This window comes from Opisthocomus hoazin, chromosome 8, assembly GCF_030867145.1.
Source record: "Opisthocomus hoazin isolate bOpiHoa1 chromosome 8, bOpiHoa1.hap1, whole genome shotgun sequence".
Lineage (NCBI taxonomy): Eukaryota > Metazoa > Chordata > Aves > Opisthocomiformes > Opisthocomidae > Opisthocomus > Opisthocomus hoazin.
The window spans coordinates 7,827,033-7,845,573 of NC_134421.1; the positions used below are offsets into that span (position 1 = coordinate 7,827,033).

Below are 18,541 nucleotides of genomic sequence, written 5' to 3' on the forward strand. Positions count from 1 at the left end.
AGGAGCACTGCTCTCTGGAGCGAGCTCTCCTCCTTTTCTAGGCTCTGGGAAATGCTCAGCAGCAGCCTCAGACTGGGTGTGCTTGCACCAGCAGAGCCGACCTTGGGCTTCTCTGCATTGTAAAGATGAAAATCGGTTGCCTGCAGCCCAGCCTTGTCACCCAAAGAGCCAAAGCAAAAACGTGTAGGTGTAGTAAGTGCTAAGTTCTGGCAGGGCGAGCACTGAATACACCGGTATGTCTGTGAGGGCTGAAGCCGGGTGTGAAGCCAGCCTGGTAGATCCTGGACACACAACTGGATGGGAAGTGCTGCATTAACCATGAGGTGGGTGGCCTGAAGGTATTGTCGAAGGCTGTCCCCTCGAGGAGCAACACATGCGTGTTGGGCTCCCGCACTGTGTTAGCTGTGAGTGCAAACCAGTGTTGCTTGACTGTTCGGAGAGGAGGAAGAGAGTGCCGATTCCTTCTGCCAGAGCCCATCTCTCTGGGGACGTCCACTGGCATTCCTTCAGTCACTAATTTGTATGCTAGTTAGGGTTGAAGGGATTTACTCTGCTCTCAAGGCTAAAAGGCATCGAGAAATTTCTGTTGCAAAACGTTGCCCAGCTCGTAGAGCTGCCCCGAGGCGACTCGCTTTATCTACGGGGTGCCGGGGAGGCTTTAAAGTTGTAGCACGGTACATGCAAGCATTTTTATGCCTTTGCTCTGAATAACAGAGTTCTATACCTTCATGCTCCTCTGATGTTATGCCTGGCAATGGGAAAAGGGTGAGGCAGGGTGGATGAAAGCTGCCGTTGTGATTTCTGGGAAGTGGTCAGAGTGGCCGTCCCTGCCTGTGGAGATCGGTGAAACGCAGCCGCGTTGCTGACCTTCCGGTGCGGAATCGGTCCCAGCAGCTGCCAGGGGAGACGAAGATTTGCTGAATCCTCAAGATGATGAACAGCCAATAACAGGAGTATCTGAGCATTGTCTTTTGTACAGCAAGAGATGTTTAACTGCGTCTGTGGAGATTTTCAACCCGCCTTCCGTGTACGATGGAAAGGCCTGAGCTATTTTCCTGTTATGCTCTTTCCCTTCTGTTGATCTACGGCCGAAGTAACTGCAGGCTGTTGTGAGGAAGATGCCAAACCACTGCATCTCAGCAAGTTCTTGTTCGTTTTTGTGTTGGTTTTTTGTGGTGGTTTTTTTTTTTTTTTTAAAAAAAAAGCATCTTTTCATATTTGAGACCACCACTTCTCATTAATGCGCAACGTAACCTCTGCTGATCCCAGCTGAAATAAAAGTGTGTCTGTGCTGAGAGAGCTGAAGCGAGCTGCAGGCTGTTGTAACGCCGGCTGTGCTTCGTGGTGTCCGGCGGGGGTTCAGCACGACGTAGGCTTCCTGGCTGTAGGTGAGCATCGTCGTGCAGGGGGATGAAACCAGCCGCTCTGCAAAGCTTCGTTCAGTGGGAAATGCCTGATCGTGTCTTACGGGCACGTCCCACGTCTGCCCTGTGCGTGAGGGTACTGGAAAATGGAGCAAGGGCAGCGCCCTGCGTGAGTTTGATGCTAAACGCTGGAGATATTTCTGCCGCCTGTGATTTAGCGTCTCCGCTGGCAGCCGTGTCCGGCAGAGCGTGCTCACCAGGAGGAGGAGACCGGCTTGCCAGCCGCACAGCTCTTGCCGCACTCAGGCTTCCTTTGGGAAACGCGTCCAAGCAGACAGCTCCTGTTAGTTCACCCAACCTTTCTGTAGGACCCGGAGAACGAAGGAGCATTAGTGTTCTTTTATAGTACTAATTATTTGGACCTAATTGAATGAATGCACTGATGAATCATCTAAGCAAGGAAAGTTCCAAAAGATAAAGACTTTCCAGGTTTCTTCTCTTCTGCTGACCATGAGTTTAACTTTGCATGTTTACACAGTTTCTGTCTTCTCCCAGATTTAACGGGGAGGCCAGGCTGTATGACAAGCATGCCAATGTATGGAGATTTCTCCTTTCTAATGGCCATGGTCTGTATTTTGTTTTCAGTGTAGTACAGCCAGCTAATTCACAGGTAGCCATCACTTCAAGATTGTCGACATTATCCCCTGACAAAATATAATGCTAAAAAGCATTCTTGTTTCAAGAAGCTTCCCAAAGCACATGCAATACAAAAAACACCCCCAAAATAAAATGTAACAAGAATAAAATTTGGGAAAGGCTTTTGGAATGTAACATTAGAATTTATTTGCTCTTTCTAGAAGGCCAGCATGTTATGATGGCCATAGCTCATCCAGCATAATGACAAATTACTGCTTAATAGTCTTTAACAATTAAACTTCTACACCTGCCCTGCACTACAGTTGATTAGGAGACACTACAAAAGTCTGGAGCATCACGCAGCTCCCCCAGGGATATCGCCACTCTAAACAGAAACCGAGTTCAACCACTACACAGGGACATGCAAATACTGCTCTGGTTTGCTGGCTGCACTGGAGCTGGGAGGGAGGGGGGAACCCCAAGACATTTTGTGTCAACCTGGAACATAACTGTTGACTTTCCACTGAAAATAAATTTTAAAAATGGGTGATTGGATTTTTGTCACAATATGCTTCCACTTTCTAAATAAAAGGTAACGTTTCTTAAATAAAAGTATATTCCAAAAAGAAAGAGGAAGTACAGCTTCATTTCCATGAAAAGCTCCACACTTTTCAAGACTTCCCACCTCCAAACAGTTCTGAGGCAAAGTAGTTAGACATTGATCCAAACTAGAAAATGGTTTCATTTACTTTGAAACAAAAGCTTTGGTGAAACAAAATTAAATTCTTTTGAATGTACTGAGGAATTACTTTCAGTTAGAGGAAAATGATAAGACACACATACGAAGTAAAGTTTCAAAGGTGTGTATATATATATATATATATATATATATATATATTTTTATATATTCACCAAAGCTGAGTTTGTTGTAGGTCAATAAATTATATCTGAGACTGAGTTTTGGATCCTTCAAATTTACGCTCAGGTGGAGACAACTGAAAGAATAATTTTTCCTTTAATGAGTTGTAAGTTTGATTGACAAATTGAGACACGCAGCCTGCTGTGGTTTTGGCACACTGTCCTGCCTCTCAACTTCAACGGCCATGAGATGAAGCTCAGTGCATGAAAAGGAAGGGCTCTCTTCATGATTTTGAACTGTTCCAAAACAAAGGTACATTTGTGAAAAACAGGAACTCACTGAAAAGTACAAAAGATTCCTGCATTCTGTTGTGGCCTGCGGTATTCCTGAAAACAGAGACATTCAGGACACAGAAGAGAGCTGTGCACACAGGTGCTCTCCAAATGCAACGCAAAGGGTGAAGAATCAGAGATTTCAGGACTTCTCCTGTTTGAACGGTCTCCAAATTAACATTAGCTCACAACAGCAAACAATTATATCTAAATGCAACTTTTCCTAGTTTAAAACTATTAGAAACATTGTTTTGACTGCTAAGGCAGGGAGAGGGGAGTGCTGCTTCTAGGAAAAACGCTCATTCACGTCCCAGGCAGGCAAATGCTGTATGTTTTTGAAGCCTTTCACGACACAACATGAAACAAAATGCTTTCCAGACAATGCACCTAGGAAGTTTATGGCATAATTTTGTTGAAAGCTGTTCCCAGATGTCAGATTACAAGTAGAACAAAAATAATATTTGGAGAGCTTTGAGAATATACTTTTCTCAAAACCGAGAAAGAATCAAGTGATCCAATTGAAAAAGTTGCTTTTTTGGGCAAAATCCTTTTGGAAGAGAGCTGAGAAATCCATGTGTTCCAAAAGATCAGCCATAAACAAATATTAGGAAAAGTGTTTACATGTAGAGATGAATTTGGTTAGCCAGGTACTGAGGAATGAGAGTAAAACAAATTCGCGTTCCGAAGTTTAGCTACTATTTATTCCTCCAGAAAAGCTGTCCATTAAGAAACCAAACACCAAACCAGTAAGATGAACACAGGGACTGAAGCACACACATCAACTGTCACCAGCCATCACCCTCTTCCCACTGCTTTGCTACTAATGATGAACATGTTCCTCTCTTTTCCATTATTTGACTGAAACGTTGTGCACACAGCATGACAGCCTTGCTTTCAAAGTCTGGCATAGAAACACAGAGAAATTCAGTTTCTTTTAAAATATCTTTTTCCATCTTTACACTTTTCCCACTTTGACACACCACCTTCCCATACTCTTTCTTTAAAAGTATTTTAAAATAAATCATATCAAACAATTCAAGCAATTGGATCTAAATCTCTAGTGACAAACAAAGTTGTAACAGGAAGTCCTGACAGCCACTGTAAATATGCAACAGAAATAATGGATAAACATCTTATACTTCAGCTGCGCTTTCTGTAAGTAACTGTTTCAGTTTCTTCGATGCAGTAAAGGAGAGAATAAATTGCTTTAGTCTTCACAGGTAATGGGAGGAACCTCTCTATCTGTAAACTGTCTCAGAATCTAACACGCATCAGATATATTCAACATTCTGCATTACCATTTAAGCAGGAAATGTCGACTACAAGACCAGAGAATTAACCAAAACCTCTTCTAAATGGATGTAATTAAAAATCAGAAGAAAACAAAACCAACTGTATAGATCAAGTTCTCAAAGCAGCTTCCATTCAACTCTGAAGTCTTGTAAGCATTTGAAGATTTAATCACTGTACATGTGAGCTGGAGCTTAGATGCCTTCCAGGCAAATAAAAACTTGTAGCCAGAGATTAGTAGAACACAGACGCAGAAAGAGATATAAAACTCCATTCTCATATCGCACAATTCAAGTTTATTCCATTCATTCTTGCAACATAAACTTAAAAATACAGTATCATTTAGCATTCTAATGTCTGTGAACCATGATAATGATGAACCCAACTGTGTCAAAACAGTTAACAATGGTGAAAAGAGGAAGTCAAATATCAAAATGCACAGAGCACTAATTTTCTTCCATCACTGCGTAGAAAGATGATTGTTTATCCATTTACAAAATATAATTAAGACAAGTTCATTTTGAAATTTTTGCATGCAACACTGCAATTGCTTGACCTAGGAAACTCCATTCTTACCAGCCTCTTCTACAAATAATCCAACGTTCTGTTCAAGGATAAAGTTCCATCTAACTATCGTACTCCTTGTCCCATTTGCTCCCCCTTAAGACGGAGCAGAGGGTACAAAATCCAAAATATACTTAAGGTTATAACTTATTCAGTACAAATTCAAAGGAGAAGGCTTAAGAACAGAGTGGATTTCCAAGTATATGCGATTCCAGTCTGACAAAGTATTTAAATTCTGTTTATAGAATGTGAAATAATTTACAGTTTGGTATTTCCATCTAGTTCAGACCTACTCAGAGATACAGGCAGCCACTCATTGTTTTTTCCACAATATAGCTAACAACAAGCGGACAAATGAACAAGCCTGGTTTCTAGACAATTATGAAAACATAACATTTCATTATCATTTCTTTTTTTTTTTTTTTTTTAAATCCTGGGCAAAATGATCAATCACCTCTTATGTAGTGCCAAAAGCAATAAAGTATTTCTTCTTTATGAGCCAAACATTAAATGCTATCTTTTAACTATCTCAAAAGGCAGCTTGGGTATATATTACAGCCAAATTAACACTTGTCTCACTGAAGTTTGTTTGCAATATGTTTTTTCCCCCTCAAATGAAGTAAGAAAAAAATAAGATGTCCACATAATTGTAGAAAAAGGGAAGCAAAATTGCCTCAGTGAATCACCAGAAGAGTTAGTACAAAGGTGATGTTTCTTTACTGTGATAATGCTCACTTCAATGGGAGTTGAATGGAAGAGCAGGAAAGAATAGAGAAAAAAACCCAGAAAACAAAAAATACTATGGCCAGACAAACTGACACTAATCAACACAAAAAACTTGAATAATCAAGTTTTCCACATAAAAACAGACTGCAGTTTTCTAGACTAGTATTTTAATAGCTAAGTATTTAATAGCATAACATGGAGGCAAATTTATGCCAAAGATGGTTACTTTCATGGCTGAATAAAGACTTAAACCTATAGTCTTGTGTTCACACTATTACAATGACATGACAACCCAGCACTGATCAGAGAAAAAGAGTTCTCTTTAAATAGTCATTAAAAGCACTGCTCACCAAACATGCTTGTTCTTTTATCAGCAGCTCACCAAATGATTTCCAACCCTTCTGCTCTTCCTTGCCACCCATCTCCAAGAAGCAAAGAGTAATTGCACCATACAGCTTATGGCCAGAATTGATTGTTTTCTCCACTGCTTTTCTTATGGGATGTGTACATGTAAATCAGTTTCTGCTCTCCTTTTACAGTCTAAATGCAAGGCTTTTCATAGCTGAGACATTCAATCGTAATATGCAACAAGATTCAAGTAAAACTAAGTCTCCATTAAATATGAGTGGTAGTCACCAGCCTACTTCTACATATCCTCTCGATTTCAACAGTGATACCAAAATAATATCAGCTACTTTTAAGAATTCAGCATGAGACACTATACACATTTATTTTCTGTATTGTGTATGTTATCAGAAAGTTTGAAATCTGTATTCCAAAAAAGAGCAAGATGTATAGTTTGTGGTACACACTTCTCTTATAAAATCTGTTATTCAGTTCTGGGTGAATCGGCAGTCTAATGAAAATTTTCAAGATGAAAGCCAGAAGGTCAGACATTCCTGAGGACCATTAGATGTGACAGGAATCCCTATGACATCATTAAATACCTTCCCATTAATTATCAAGGCTGCCATAGTACTGTCATACTTACTGGTATGGTAAATCTTATCTAAAAGTCAGCGGTTAAGGTGGTATGATTGCACTGGGAACTTTCAGGACAAGCCCCATGCCTTGTTGAAACTTAAGGTTCATTCAGCTACAATGAAACACTGATTCAAAGATATGCACAGCTAAAAGGGTTTTTTGTTTTTCTCCAGTAGTTAGAGCAAGTTAAGACTCGTACATCTTCCTGGTCCTAACACCTGAACTTAGAAAGCTTACACTTACTTTGAAAGTTTACCAGAAAAGTTTAGCAACAATATTCACTTGATAGGAATGTCTACATAATTACTGTTGATTTTCCACATATGACTTTATTATCCTCACATACCAAACAGCCTGTAGATTTCACATGATCTTACAATCCTTTTGGAAATAACTACAATGACATTTTGAACTCTCTCAAAAGATCTTGCTTAAAACGTCTGTCTTGGACCATAACAAACATGGGAAAGAAAAACCTCAAATTCAAGCATCCAAAAGTACCTTGGCAGATATTCTCGAGTGTAACACCACCATGCCTCAACTGATCTTTCCTGGTTTACTCAAGAGTCAGAAAAACATTAGTGTGACATCCAATTAGTCAATAGAAAGAACAGCTCCAATAACTAGTATCAAAAGTCCTCAAAACTGCAACATAAGCTTTAGGCAGAAGAAGAATAAAGCTACCCACAGAGAGAAGAGAGGAAAGCAACCCAGCCACCTACGTTACTAAACTTCAGATTATGGCAGATACTAATAGCATGGAACTATTGTCTCCTTCACAATTAGTTTCAGGTACATGGCACAGTACTTCCATCTAAAGGAATCTTTCAACAAAAATCTTAGTACTAACCTAGGAGGTTTACAAGCCAAAACAATTCAAGATCATGGTCTGTCTTCCTTCTTCCATTTTCACTAGAAATGGGAAGAGATTGTGCACTGAAAAGAAGTCCTAGAGGGACACTGTTCATTATAATTTTGAACCCTCTCCAAACAGATTATCTTCAATACACGCCCCTAACTAGTCTGATTCATAAAGAATTTCCCTCCCCCCAAAGTTTTAGCTGAAGAAGCTGGAAGATGCAAAGAGTGACAGACAGGCAGCAGTGTGAGGCCACAGGAGAGATATTTCAGATATCAGTCCATCCGTCACTGAAGAAGAGTTTTGATTGCCTGGTTGTCAGTGGCTTCAAAGGCAGTTAGTCCATCTGGGCCTTTCACAGTCTTATCAGCACCCTGTAATGACATTGAGAAGGACTGTCAATTCATAAAGCCAGGCTGTATTAGTATTACCTGTGTCACAACAGTTACTTACCTTGGGTAATTATATTGATTATGTATAGCTTTTTAGCACAGTGCATTGTTTTCATTTAGAAATCGAATAGGCAGGATTTATGTACAAAACTATTCCTCACACAGCTTCATTTACATTAAGCTAATGTAAATTTCAAAATTTACGGCAGAACTAGAAAAAGAGTCACATAACCTTTGTCACATAGCAAGTTGCAAGATCAACAAATTATCTATTAATCTGGGTTAGAAACATAGGTATTTTTGTTTGTTTCCAGCAACTACTCATATGAATGCAAGAATTCAGTATTACACACTTCTAGGAAATCTATGGTGCAACAAGCTTTTTCACGTGCTAAATTAAACAGGTAACCTCTGGAAGAACTTACTTCTTAACAAAGCATACTATTTCCTTTCTATATCATAAAGGTCACATCCATCTAGGACTGTGCTTCTCTACCATTCTGAAAAATCCCTACTGCTACACAGAAAAAAAGCCCAAATCATTCCAACTGATCAAGTTTGTTTGGAATCAGCTATGCCTACACCTGAAAGGCAACAAAACAGAATAAAGAGGCAACAGGAGGATCGAGCATAACAGAAATGCATCAACTAGACTAACTTCAGAACAGTGAGCACGAACACAGCCTCAGTTACAGAACTATGGAAGGAGAGTAAGACAGAAGCAAAGAGTGATTAAATAGTCATGTTTGTTTTGAGCACTGCATAGTCATAAACAGAAAAGTGAAAAACCAGAAGAAAATAAAGGGATAAAAGTTATTAGAGAACACAGGACTGACTACCGAGATCGAGAGACATTTCCTGAAAATAAGTTCAATTCCAGAACACCTCCTCTTGAGAAGACAGGCACGTCTCACTTTAAAACATGTGTATTTGCTCAGCCAAGTGACAGTAAAAACACTGTGGGTGGCAAGAACACGTACTACAGAGGTTTGTCTCTAGTTTTATATATAAACTCTCCATTGAATAAGTACACACCTATTCTCAATTACATCACAAGGAAGGAAGCGCACAGATTAAGACTAAAGGACATCCACTAGTTTTGTAAGAACATAATGGACCTACAATTTCAAGAGCTTCTTTACTGATTAAAGATTTTACACATAAAACCCCACTAAACTTCCATATGTAATACCACATCTGTTCCCAAGACAACTCTCAGCCCACTAAACTTCCCATTGTAACTGTTTCTAACAATCTAATAAACTAGATCTGACATTATTAAGATTTGCTGCCAATACTACTTTTCATAACAGAGTATTTCCATCTTTGAAACCAACCACTACTCTAATTATATTTATTTAATATGCCATTTTAAAATGATAGCTTTACAGTGGTTTCTAAAGCAGCGGTGCTCATCCTGTGGTTCACTGGCCAAACTGATGCTGCTGCAACTGTTCATCTTCCTTGCAGCCCATTCAGACACTCAGTGCAAGACACGAGCTGAAAAGATCGATTGGTTTGGTGGCAGTCAGCCGTGGGGCAGGGAGACAGGCTTTGCTATCAGGGAAAGAGCCTGGGAAAATACAATTGTCTTGAGAACTCCAGTAAAGAATTCAGAGAGGGATAGCTACAATGGCAACAATTCCGTCCAGGCAGCTCCCTTTCTCTAGTACCTTTCAGGTAGCAGAATACAGGCACACATTTTGTGCATATGCAATGAGTCCACTCCAGTGACAGGAGCAGTCATAACGTGTACCTCTCTCATCCCTGTGTAACATCCTCGGCCCAAACAGTAGGCAGTACGCTGCAGTGTCACTGCTCTGTTGGGTGGGAACATGAGCTGAATCGGTCTGTTCCCAAGAAATGATTCGTTGGTCATTGCAAACACACGCTCAGGCTGAAACCACTGAAATCCATTGCATGTTTTATAACATTTATTTTTCCCCTGGAAAAACCTGAAAGATTTAACCAGTATTCTACAGTTATCTTAGTTGTTCTAGAAGAAAAAAGGCTTCTTTTACAGGTGTTGATGATTTCTACTGCTCAGACAGCACTCTCAGATTATAGCCCATGTGGAAATCAAAAGTTCTTCAAAGCTGCTGTTTGAAGTCAAGCTCAGAAAACCTGAAGGAACTTGGGCTTGAAGAAAAATGGAAGTGTGCAGTAACTGACGTACCAGTATTCATCTTGAATCCTAGTTAAAAGAACTTAAACTTATAAAATTCTCCACCAATGGATCAGCACATAGAGTACAAAAGATAGAACTGTTAACTAAAGTAACTTTAAAGTATAAAGACAACTTCTAGTTTAGACATAGGACTGCTTTCCACCCTCATGCACATTCGTACTTCAGAAAAGTTACACACTGGCAAGACCTGAGTTTGTAAACCAGCTTCACTGAATGTAGAATAAGGAGGTCATGACTACCTAAGGAGGACACCATTTCATAAATTCAGTGTTAATAAATTAGGAAAATGGCCCGTTAGCTAGGCTGAAAGATTCCTGCCTGCATTCAACAGAATGAGAAGAAAATAATAAAGTTCAGGTCAGCAGGACTTTCATTTTCAAAAGTACAGCATTGCCTGGAAGCAAGTTTAATGAAAAGCATATAAAGTAAAATGATTCCACAGTATTCTCTGCTTCCCCCAAGTAAAAGCAATTTAAACATGTTTATGCTGTGTTCTTTTCCTAACATACACATAGAAAAAAAATATATAAAGGCTCTTTCTTTGACAGGACAATAACAAACAAGAACATTTGCCCTCTTACGCCCCTGGGCAAAGCACAAGCGTTAAACATGCTCTGAAGGCAGCCCAACAGCTATCAGGGTGCAGTCACCCTTCAGGAAAAAGAAAAAAGGGAAGGCAGCAGGTAAAGGCAGTACAGAGCGGTCACCAAACCCTGTGAAACTGGAACTGGGGGCACTTAATGAAACTGCTAAAAGACATTTTGCAGCAAGCAGCAAGCTTCCACAACTAGTTGCCAGATGAAATTACAGAAGTGGATGCCAGCTTGTTCCAAAAGGGTACGGATGAATGCATGGACAATGAATGTGTAAACACTTCTCAAAGCGGATAGATGTGCATACCTCTAAAATCCTCACTACAACTGTGACTGAGGGGCATGAGAGAGCAGAAATGGCCAAACTCACAACTCTTCCCAAATGGCATCCCTTTTACCACTGTTAGAAGAGAAAGAAAAAGGTGCTAAATTGCCTAAATCAACAGGATATTTCTTACAACACATTTTCAATAGAAAGCAGACATCAAATTGTGTTAGATATTTTACAAAAAGCAGAACTATTTTGAAAGATGAACAAATGGATGAGATCTGTCACTTCTTTTGCAATAAGTCTCATCCTCCATTAGAAGCACTGAAAATTGTTTCTCTGTTGTAACACGATACTGGTTGCTCCTACACTAAAATCTTTTTACACTACAAAATCAAATGTAAGAATCTAAAAGAAAAACGTGGAACAATCTGAATTACATACATATGTCTATCTCTTTCTGCTTTTCAGATAGGTATCCCTTAAGTCCACTATCCTGCAAAAACTAAAAGCAAACCGAAGCAAGAAGCTTCTAGCGAAACTTGGAGGGAAGAGAAAGGTCTATGGAAGGTGGGAAGAGGGACAGGCCACTTGGGAGGAATACAGGAACCTTGTCAGAGCATGCAGGGAAGCAACAAGGAAGGCTAAGGTCCACCTGGAATTAAATCTGGCAAGGGATGTAAAAGACAACAAGAAGGGCTGCTTCAGGTACATCAGCAGCTAACGGAAGACTAGGGAAAGTGTGGAGCCACTGCTGAACAAGGTGGGTGCCCTGGTGACGGAGGATACAGAGAAGGCAGAGTTACTGAATGCCTCCTTTGCTTCAGTCTTCACTGCTAAGGCCAGCCCTCAGGAATCCCAGGACCTGGGGTTAAGAGAGGAAGCCTGCAAAAAGGATGATCTTCCCTTGGCTGAGGAGGATCAGGTGAGAGATCATTTCAGCAATCTGGACACCCACAAATCCATGGGCCCAGATGGAATGCACCCACAAGTGCTGAGGGAGCTGGCGGATGTCATTGCTGAGCCACTCTCCATCATCTCTGAAAGGTCTTGGAGAGGTGCATGAGGACTGCAGAAAAGCCAGTGTCACTCCAGTCTTCAAAAAGGTCAAGAAGGACGACCCAGGGAACTACAGGCCAGTCAGCCTTACCTCCATCCTGGGAAAAATGATGGAGCAGCTCATTCTGGAGGTCATCATCAAGCAAGTGGAGGAAAAGAAGGTTATCAGGAGTAGTCAACATGGATTCACCAAAGGGAAATCATGCTTGATCAATCTGATAGCTTTCTACGATGGCATGACTGGCTGGGTAGATGAGGGGAGAGCCGTGGATGTTGTCTACCTCAACTTCAGCAAGGCTTTTGACACTGTCTCCCATAATATCCTCATAGAGAAGCTCAGGAAGTGTGGGATACATGAATGGACAGTGAGGTGGATTGAGAACTGGCTGAATGGCAGAGCTCAGAGGGTTGTCCTCAGCGGCGCTGAGTCTACTTGGAGGCCTGTAACTAGTGGTGTCCCCCACGGATCAGTACTCAGCCCAGTCTTGTTCAACTTCTTCATCAATGACCTGGATGAAGAGTTAAGAGTGTACCCTCAGCAAGTTTGCTGATGACACCAAACTGGGAGGAGTGGTAGATAGACCAGAAGGCTGTGCTGCCATTCAGCGTGACCTGGACAGGCTGGAAAGTTGGGCAGAGAGGAACCTGAAGAAATTCAACAAGGGCAAGGGCAGGGTCCTGCACCTGGGGAGGAACAATCCCATGCACCAATACAGGCTGGGGCTGACCTGCTGGAGAGCAGCTCTGTGGAGAGGGACCTGGGAGTGCTGGCGGACGACAAGTTGACCATAAGCCAGCAGTGTGCCCTGGTTGCCAGGAATGCCAATGGGATCCTGGGGTGAATTAAGAGGAGTGTGGCCAGCAGGTTGAGGGAGGTTCTCCTCCCCCTCTACTCTGCCCTGATGAGGTCCCATCTGGAGTACTGTGTCCAGTTCTGGGTTCCCCAGTCCAGGAATGATGACGAACTACTGGAGAGTCCAGCGGAGGGCTACGAGGATGATAAGGGGACTGGAGCATCTCTCCTACAAGGAAAGGCTGAGGGAGCTGGGCTTGTTCAGCCTGAAGGAGAGAAGGCTGAGAGGGGACCTTAGAAGTATCTCAAGGGTGGGTGTCAGAAGGATGGGGCCAGACTCTTTTCAGTGGTGCCCAGCAACAGGACAAGGGGCAACGGGCACAAACTGAAGCAGAGGAAGTTTCGTCTGAACAGGAGGAAGAACTTCTTCCCTCTGAGGGTGACGGAGCCCTGGCACAGGCTGCCCAGGTAGGTTGTGGAGTCTCCTTCTCTGGAGATATTCCAGACCCGCCTGGACGCGGTCCTGTGCAGCCTGCTCTGGGTGACCCTGCTTTGGCAGAGGGGTTGGACCAGATGATCCCCAGAGGTCCCTTCCAACCCCTACCATTTTGTGATTCTGTCAAATACTAATGTTGCTTCAGTCCAGTTCTTAGTACTCCTTATTTTAACTATTATTTTGTTTTGTAGAAGGCTGGTACATAACATGAACAAAATTAAAACCTGGTATTTTGGAAGCCAATTCAATTCTGACTTTGTCAAAAGGTATTAAATATTCATTTCATCCTTAACAGCAGAATATCTTACAATATAACGTTACTTAACATTACCAATAGTACTGAAAAGGCAGAAGTGAAAAAAATGAACACAAGATATGACATTTCTGCTTCACCTTGAGGTCACAACATGCTGCAAACTACTGTTTAAAATTACAAAGGCTATTTTAATGCACCTCAAATTCCTAGAATAATCTTCTAAGATTAATAAAAAGGATTGACTACTGTTAATGTAGTAGTAAGACAACAAGCCCTACCTGTGAACTTTAAACCTCAAGTGCTCTATAGCCTAAAGCTCTTTACTTTCGCATATTACAGTAAGTCAGAGCAAAACATTTTCAACTGAAACTCAGATGTTGATAGAGCAATTTTAGCTATCCCTCTGCAAACCTCCTTAGGTCTACTCTTTGGGATGCCTACAGGATGAAATTCCACACACTTTCATAAACTTGAAATATACACTAAGAATTCAGAAAACTGTTTCTAGGCTATATACTGTATAAGTGACACTTGATAATTTGAAAAGGATTATGAAGAGGGCAGTTTTGCAAATTTCCACAGATCTTGTACTACACACCCTAGGAATACAGACTTGTATGGAAACAAAAAAAAGGAATACAGTTGTGGCAAAAGTTATGCAAGGGCTAGACAACCTTTTGCCTCGACTATTTTTTTTTTTCTTCGAAAAGAAGCTGTAAGGATGCATTAATCCTTCAGATATGACAATACCCCTGCTGTCAAATGGCAATAGCTGGTGTTTCTTTAGCTTATCAAAACATCTAAAAAAATTGAACTAGGCTTTCAAAATGATGATAACAAATAGGCTTGCAAAAATATTTTCCCCATATTTCTTCAGGAATAAACACAAAGCATAGTAATGGAGAGAAAGGTACCACTTGTGCCTTTACAACCAGTAGTGTAAGGCAAGTGTGGGTATAAGGGACACTACAGGGCTAATTAAAGCGACTTCAGCTTCATCCTTCCCATCTGTTCCATGTCTCATTCTCAAATTTCATCTGAAATTCATCCATTCCCTACAACAGTGCCACAACAGAGACTGCTGAGCAAGCATTTAGTACGTGGCAACAAGTAAACACCATCTGCCATTTACAAAGGAACAACACAGACGAGGTGAGCAGTAAAACAGATAAACTGGCTCTGTTGCACACCTACAAAAACTGTAATCAAACCCAGGAGACCACCCTCTGCAACAGGTACGTCACACTGCAAAAGCACTGAAAAAATTCCCAAGGCAGCAGCTGAAGTGAAACTGAAGACACCTCAGTTCTGTCTCTTGATTCGGCACTCGTGTTTCTCCAATTCCCTAAACTAACACAAGGAACTAAATCCGCAACAGCACTAATCGGGAGGCCTCAACTGGCAGGAAGCCACCTACAGAAAATTAACTTACAATAGGGACAAATGAGCAGGGTAAATGCCAGGTGTATGGCAAGCAAGCAGCAGGAATACACAGGTAAGAGCATGAGGAGACTGAACAGAATCACCTGTTCTGCAGCCAACTAACCTTTGCGTTGGGTTCACTGCAACACAAGACTGCAGCCTAATGGTTAGAGACAGGGCGTTCCTCTCACTCACTGATGGGACAGTATGGCAACAAAGACTGGGTACAAACACTCCTTCACTCTTCTGTGACTAAAACTGCTGCAGAACACCACAAACTGAACTTCTGAAGACAAGGCAAGTATCTGGCTGGGCAGATTTAAACCTGACTGCACACTGGCTGTACGTTATAAAGCATCTAGTGGCAATGCCTGCTTAATTAGCTCTCCCCCCCATCTCCACAGACCCATATCAATCCTGAGAAGGCTACTGATGAGGTGATTTTTTTTTTTTAAGGTCTTCATAGTTTCATCACCCATTTCCAAATATAGCCATACAAAATCTATTTTAGGGGACTGGTGATAGCGTAGACTCCTCATACCATTGAATGTTGTGTCTTGTCAAACTACAGCCTCAAAAACTGCTTTAACACTAGAATATTTCAAGTTGCCCAAGGAAAGGGCCATTTATAGATCATGTACCATACACTTCCATTTTGTCTCTTCAGAAAGCGGTATGTTAAATTATATCTCCCTACAGTTATGAATGCCCAAAACAAAGTTATTGAAGTTAAGATTGCTAGTAAGATCTTTGGAGTTTCAGAAAGGAGCTTGTTTATGTAATTTTACCTACATTCGAGCCCCTGAGAGCCACAAGATTTAGACACAGGGTATACAAGGCAACACAACTCTCCCAGCAACAGTAATTTCATTCAGAGTCAGACCAAACCTAGCCACAGCTTCCTCAATGATGGTGATACTACAGCTTGACGAACAATGTACAGTTCCATTCAGAGACTCGAACTCCAGCATAATGCAAAGCTGAATATATTAAGAAATGGCAGACATTGAAGCTGGCTGATGGAAGGTCTTCAAGAAAAAGTCAGGAAGTCATCTACTACAACAGTGCCATTCTTAAAAATGACAAAGATAACCTCTTAAGGTTCCTTCTAGACTTTTAAAAAATGATCTAATCTGCATGTTAAATGCAGTCCAACCCGATTTATCTATGCTTTTCCTCAACATATCCCTACAGATACTGCAGAATAAAGTAGAAATTCTGCTTCTGAGACAGAAGGCTTGTCCAATGTATCACCCTGCTATGGTACTGTCAAACCAGATCGGTGCTTCAGGGAGCTCTGGAGTTTTTGAATCATCTATCTCCCTCCACCGCCTTCACATAAGGCTTCACAGGTGGGCAGTTCCCAGAGGAAGCCTGCTTCCTCAGAAGCTGTGAAACCATCTGATTCTGACACTTTGCTAACCCCAGTGAACAAGACCTAGTTAGCCGGTTGGGGCTATAGCAAGAATGGCTGGGAGCACTACTTGAAAGGTAGAATTGGTTTTCTACTGCGTCTCTGAAGACATCAAAAGGACAAAGAGCTAGAAGTTTAGGACTAAGAACAACATCTTTAGTTTTGTTCCTCCTGTAGTCACTCCAAATGTAGCATAACAGTTAAGCTTTTCATAAGCAAGGAAAATAGTTACCTGTGTGTCCAATAAATGCATACAATTAGTGTAACCATTCCTGCTTTAATATAAAAACCAAATTGGTCCATCTTCTTTATAATCAATAACTGAGCTTCTGAGGAGAAAAGGAGCATCTCAAAAAGGATTTGTTCCTTTTTCCCAATGGCCTTGTCAATGCCCCCATCCCTGGCCAGGGATCCCAGCTGCTTGGCTTCCTTGCCCTCTAATTCCAAGCTGCTGGCCCCGTTATCCCAGCACCGCAGCAGCCAGGTGACAATGTGCTCGCCTGGGTGGCGGCTGAAATCTTTCCGCATGTCTCGCAGCTCGCCCAGGGACAGGGACCGGGTGATGATCTCTGTCTCTATCTCCCGCGATGACCCTGGCTCATCGTCATCCCTCCCGGAGCGATCTGCTCTCTTTGCGTCTTTCTTTAGTTTTACGGGGGTGACTGCTACCGGCACAGGTTGGTCACTGGGCTCAGCCGCGCTGCCTGCGGCTGGAGCTGGGGCTGGAGCAGCTGCTGTGCCCGCCGGGGAAACCGAGGCAGGCCCTGCAGCTGTGGCAGCGGCGGTGCTGGTCGGGGGGGCTGTGACTGCCTGCTGGGCTGGAGGGGCTGCAGGGCCGGCTGGGGGGGCAGCGCCAGTGCCTGCCGCTTCGTTTCCCCCCCCTTTCCCTTTAGGGCAGTGAATCAGGTTGAACAGGGCTCGGCAGGCGTGGGCCAGACCCCAGCACATTGCGGTGATCTGTGTCTCTCTGGAGTTCCCAGGGTGGCAGCACACTTTTTGCAGATATTTTACTAGTTTGTCCGGATTCTGTACTTGTTTGGGGGTGAGTTTCAAAGACACCGGGGGTGCCCACTGCTCTAGACACCTGCCCATGCTGTCCCACACACCCAGCCACTCAGAGCTATCCAGCCCCGGCGCAGGTCTCTGCACGATGTTCTTAACGACTTGCTTAACCCTAAACAAGACTCAAAACCCATTCAGGAGGCAGAACAAAAGGAGAGTGCTGGCCTGAGCATCCCACGGGTACTCGAAATTCTCAAAAGCCGTTAGGACTGGCCTGAGGGAAAGAGGAGGGGCAAAAGAGTCGGGGAAGGTATCCCCTTCGGTTTTCCCCACAGATTGGGTTTGATTATTAACAAAATCTAAGACACAGGATCCGAGGTATGGAAATGACCGCAGTGCCGCATGCAAATACAAGACTAATTTCATGCACAGTGATGTTATCATATCAGAAGTCGATATCGTACAGTACAGCAAAATGATCGTCCTGATCCTTCTTCCAGTGATGATGAACAGCATGGCAGTAAACACATACTGCCCGGCTGTGCCCCTTCCTGGAGTCCGGTGAAAATTAACCCTGTCCTGGCCAAACCCAGGACAGCAGGGTACAAAGTTCTTCTAATTTCTGGCATGGAGAATTCATTTTCAATTTCTCTATCAAAGCAAAATGACAAATACAAAATGCAAGTGAAACCAGATGGACTAACTGTATTAGGAGCGCTGCGCACATATTTTGTGTCACTTATTAGCATTCATTAAGTGAAACAGGGGGAGAAATAAGCTTTGCCTACATGTATTAAACCAATAAGGCTGGCAAGGATCCAAGCCTGCTCTCGTGGATTCATTGTTTTATAACTGCTTTAATTCAAATTGTTCAGTATATGATTAACCTAAAAGTTTTAATTTCCACAAAATTGTTGAACAAATGAGACATTAATATTTTACATTAACCGTGGAGAGTGTGCTTTGGTTCTCTGAGCAGCGGGCTTGGCGTAAACTGGCAGCGAGCGGCGTTGTGGCGGCAGGCGGGTGCCCCCCGTTTGGGTG

The 18,541-nt window shown here is 42.3% G+C and overlaps 1 protein-coding gene across 1 annotated transcript in view; it reads right to left on the reverse strand.

Annotated features, from left to right (window-relative positions):
- Positions 1-4,754: 4,754 nt before the first annotated feature.
- MTPN (myotrophin) overlaps positions 4,755-18,541 on the reverse strand; it is a 119,723-nt gene continuing 105,936 nt past the window's right edge. Inside the window, exon 4 of the mRNA XM_075428815.1 lies at positions 4,755-7,988. Coding sequence (XP_075284930.1) covers positions 7,902-7,988 — 87 coding nt within the window. The 3' untranslated portion in view covers positions 4,755-7,901. The remainder of the gene's footprint in view (positions 7,989-18,541) is intronic.